General features: G+C 36.4%; 1 protein-coding gene across 1 annotated transcript in view; it reads right to left on the minus strand.

The window, feature by feature from the left end:
* GRAMD1C (GRAM domain containing 1C) overlaps positions 1-4,604 on the minus strand; it is an 86,035-nt gene that overhangs the window by 78,032 nt on the left and 3,399 nt on the right. The window contains exon 2 of the mRNA XM_005873304.2: positions 3,796-3,945. Within this exon, the coding sequence (XP_005873366.1) occupies positions 3,796-3,945 (150 nt within the window). The remainder of the gene's footprint in view (positions 1-3,795; positions 3,946-4,604) is intronic.

Raw genomic sequence — 4,604 nt, forward strand, 5'->3', positions numbered from 1 at the left:
GAGAGAGATAGAGAGTTAGAAACATCAACGAGAGAGAAACATCGATCAGCCACCTCCTGCACACTCCCCACTGGGGATGTGCCCGCAACCAAGGCACATGCCCCCAACCGGAACCGAACCCGGGACCCTTGAGTCCACTGAGCCAAACCGGTTAGGGCGATATTCCTATCTTTATATCACAGGATTGAAATAGAAAATCTGCAGCTGTGGGTCTCACTATCAATTGCTATGAAAAGTTAATCATATTCCTTTAAATGAAAGTCCTACTGTCAGAACGACACTAGCCAATCTGTTAAGTAGCACAAGGTTAAATGGGCAGGGTCTAAAAGATGTCAACCTCTGCAAAAAAACCCCCAAAAAACAGAACTTTAATAAACTTTGGTTCACTTTCTTGTATCCTTTTAAGTTTTCACAATTTTTAATTATGAGGAATCATGAAAATACATTTTCCAATATTACAAATAAAAGTGTTCTTATTCAGCACTTTTCAACCTGTTAATCACTGCGAGTCTTAAGGAAAGGTGTTGCCATGTAACATCTTCCTGTTGAGTATGCTCAGAGGTTTTTATTGTAGAGTCAGTGGTAGAGGTAGATGGATTTAAAATTATAGAGGAGAGAAAAAAAATAAAGTGGCAGAGAAGTGCATTATTTTGCAGACTTCTTAACCGTCATTTTTAGCGTTATAGTTGTACTACAATAGAGCCACTTGTCTACACAGACCTCTGTCCTCCACATTAAGAGCCTAAGGCTGCTACAGCTTTTGAGCTTCTGCTGTCATTTCTTGCTAGTGTCTATGTATTATCCCAAAGTAATTCCCTTATTTCCAACATTCTATTCAACTAAAAAAAAAAGGGACCAACTTATTTACTAGGTGTATAAAAATATGTCAAAAATATATTAAAGAAATTCCAGAGGATTGTCAAGGGCGGGGAAGAAAAAAAAGGACACATATGTAATACCCTTTGTAATACTTTAAGCAATAAAAAAAATAAAAAATAAAAAAAATAAAAATCAAAGGAAAAAAAGATAAACACCTCCTCCACACTCCCCACTGGGGATGTTCCCGAAACCAAGGCACATGCCCCCGACCAGAACCGAACCCGGGACCCTTGAGTCCACTGAGCCAAACCGGTTAGGGCGATATTCCTATCTTTATATCACAGGATTGAAATAGAAAATCTGCAGCTGTGGGTCTCACTATCAATTGCTATGAAAAGTTAATCATATTCCTTTAAATGAAAGTCCTACTGTCAGAACAACACTAGCCAATCTGTTAAGTAGCACAAGGTTAAATGGGCAGGGTCTAAAAGATGTCAACCTCTGCAAAAAAACCCCCAAAAAACAGAACTTTAATAAACTTTGGTTCACTTTCTTGTATCCTTTTAAGTTTTCACAATTTTTAATTATGAGGAATCATGAAAATACATTTTCCAATATTACAAATAAAAGTGTTCTTATTCAGCACTTTTCAACCTGTTAATCACTGCGAGTCTTAAGGAAAGGTGTTGCCATGTAACATCTTCCTGTTGAGTATGCTCAGAGGTTTTTATTGTAGAGTCAGTGGTAGAGGTAGATGGATTTAAAATTATAGAGGAGAGAAAAAAAATAAAGTGGCAGAGAAGTGCATTATTTTGCAGACTTCTTAACCATCATTTTTAGCGTTATAGTTGTACTACATTAGAGCCATTTGTCTACACAGACCTCTGTCCTCCACATTAAGAGGCTAAGGCTGCTACAGCTTTTGAACTTCTGCTGTCATTTCTTGCTAGTGTCTATGTATTATCCCAAAGTAATTCCCTTATTTCCAACATTCTATTCAACTAAAAAAAAAGGGATCAACTTATTTACTAGGTATATAAAAATATGTCAAAAATATATTAAAGAAATTCCAAATGAAGACTTGAGGAATTCTCCTCTCGAAATATATACCACCATGAGCTTGGATTTAGCTATTCAGGTTCTTTTTTATTTTTGTTTGCTTCTGAGTTCTGATAGTTCTGGTTTCTGTGTAAGTGACCTCTGGAAAAGTCAGTAAAACTTCTGAGATGTTGTATTTGTCTTTAAGTCTATTTCATGAGAATCCATATAAAAATTCCTCAAGCCTGGCTGGTGTGGCTCAGTGGCTGAGCAACAACCTATGACCAGGAGGTCAGGGTTCGATTCCAGGTCAGGGCACATGCCCATCCATGTTGCAGGCTCGATCCCCAGGAGGGGATGTGCAGGAGATAGTTGATCAATGATTCTCTCTCATCTTTAATGTTTCTATCTCTCCCCCCCACCCCGCCTTCCTCTCTGAAATAAAAAATATTTTTTTTAAAAAATTGCTCAAAATAAAGTGCTTGCCATCATCAAAGAAAACTAAAACTGAGCCAAAATAAACCTTCAACATTCTAAAGCAGTGCTTCTCAAACTTGAAAGTGCATACAAATCCCTTGGAAATCTTGTGAAAATGAAGATTCTGACTCAGTAGGTCTGAGGTTGGGCCCAGGATTCTGCATTTTTAATCAACTGACATGTGATGCCAAATCTTCTAGCTCCACATTCTACACTTTGAGGTGAAAAGCTACATACCTCTTTCCCCCCGCCCCCACTCTCTATCTCTAAATCCTTATTCCCCTTCCTTTTCCTTTTCTTACTTTATCCTTTTTTCTTGCATCAAATCTGCAAAGAGTAACCACAGTAATTCTTTAGCCCTATACATAGCCCTTGGAACTATAAAGGTTCCCAATCTATAACAAATATAAAAAGCAGAGTGCAGAAGGGTCAAAACACAACAGTCATAAACTTTCTCTAAATGTGTCCAAAAATAATATAATCAAATGTAGATGATATAATTTTTAGGGTATGTGGTTATTTTGATATATTTCTTAGCAATAAAATATTTTCCTTAATAGGAAGTAAGAACCTGTTATTAATCTGAAGATTCGATAACATTCAATAACTGGGCTGCTAATTATGAACAGAATGATGGTACTTGTACTAATCCTTATAACCTGTTAACAATATGTCTTTTTTTGGTCTACTCTAAAATTATTAGAAATTCTGCTACCACGTACATATACCTAATCCTCAAGATATCAGCTTCCTAATAAATTAATATTGGAACTATATATGCCGTATACTCTTATGTAAAATTCACTTATTGCTGCATTAGTCTATCAAATGACTCATAATTCTCACAGGAATTGTTAGATTTAGAATGAGCCCTTTAATATAATAAATGCTAGCATTCATATGGTAACAGAAATGTTCTTACCAAAAGACTCTGTGCACCTAATCAAGGAGCCATAGTCTCAGTTTACAGTGGGGAAACCTGAAGCAGATCCAGGTTATGCAACCAAGTGATCACAGTGCAGACAGGCTACGAAACTTTAAAACCAATCTCAAAATCATTATACACTGCAGGTCAAACATAGTTACATTTCCTTTTAGGTACAGGAACTAATTATTTAAATTAAAATGATGTAAAATAGCTGGCTTCTCAGTAACATTTAGAAATACGATTTCTATATAATGTTAGACTCTTGCCAATACAGTGAGTGGGATCCAATTCTGTGGTGTAGTTTTCTCCCAAGAAAATTGAAGCAGATAATTCCACTCCATCAAACCAGACAACAGTGCATTCTAGTGGCCAAAGGAGGGCATACTCGGAAATGGTTTTGGGATTCAAAGGCTAAGACAAATATCTAAAATCTAGAAGCTAATAAAAAATATTATAAATAACATATGAATTGCTGCAAACTTATAAAATTTTGCATTTAAGATTAAAATGAAGATATAAGAAAAAAATATTACCCAAAAGCTCCAGTCACCACTCCAGTTATGTCCATGTGGCCCCTGTTTTTTAGCTGACACTGTATTATTCTCATCTGCAACTGGACTAGGATTTTCCTCTAATTCTTCCGGTGATTCGGTGGCAATGTTTGACTCTCCTTCATTTATTACCTGGAAATAAGTATCAATCAATTTAAATTATTTATTGAGAAATGTCCATTTTAAAAAGAAAAGAGTTAATGTTCAAAATATGTCAATTAACTTGAAAAGGATAATATTTAAGCTTTTGAAAAATAGCAATTAATATGTTTTGCTTCCATAGTTCATACATTTACATGTACAACAAATATTTTCCAACTACTACTATTTGCTAGGTAGTTTAGTTGGCACTAGGGATTCAAAAGTGTATAAAACAAGGTCCTTAGTCTCCAGCACTTCAGTCAAATAGAGGAAGAGTTAAACAGTAAAAATAATCTACACTAATAAAAGAGAAACATGGTAATTGGCGTACGACCGCTACCCTTTTCATTGGCTAATCAGTGAGTATATGCAAATTAACTGTCAGCCAAGATGGCGGCCGGCAGCCATGCACTGAAGCAAACAGGGAGGCTTGCTTGCTTCAGTGACTGCGGACTCCAACGTTCCCCACCTAACTTGCCAGCCTCTCAGTTGCAACTCTAAGCAACTATATACTATGTTGCAAATAAGAAGCTAAACAAAACCCCAGAAAAGGGCTTCCATTCAGCCGGGCTCGGACCGCAACATTGTATCTATGTTTTCAGCAGCGAGGCCTCAGAGCTAAAGCTGGCCCAGAAAAAAAAAAAAAAAAA

This window comes from Myotis brandtii, unplaced genomic scaffold, assembly GCF_000412655.1.
Source record: "Myotis brandtii unplaced genomic scaffold, ASM41265v1 scaffold406, whole genome shotgun sequence".
Classification (NCBI taxonomy): Eukaryota; Metazoa; Chordata; class Mammalia; order Chiroptera; family Vespertilionidae; genus Myotis; species Myotis brandtii.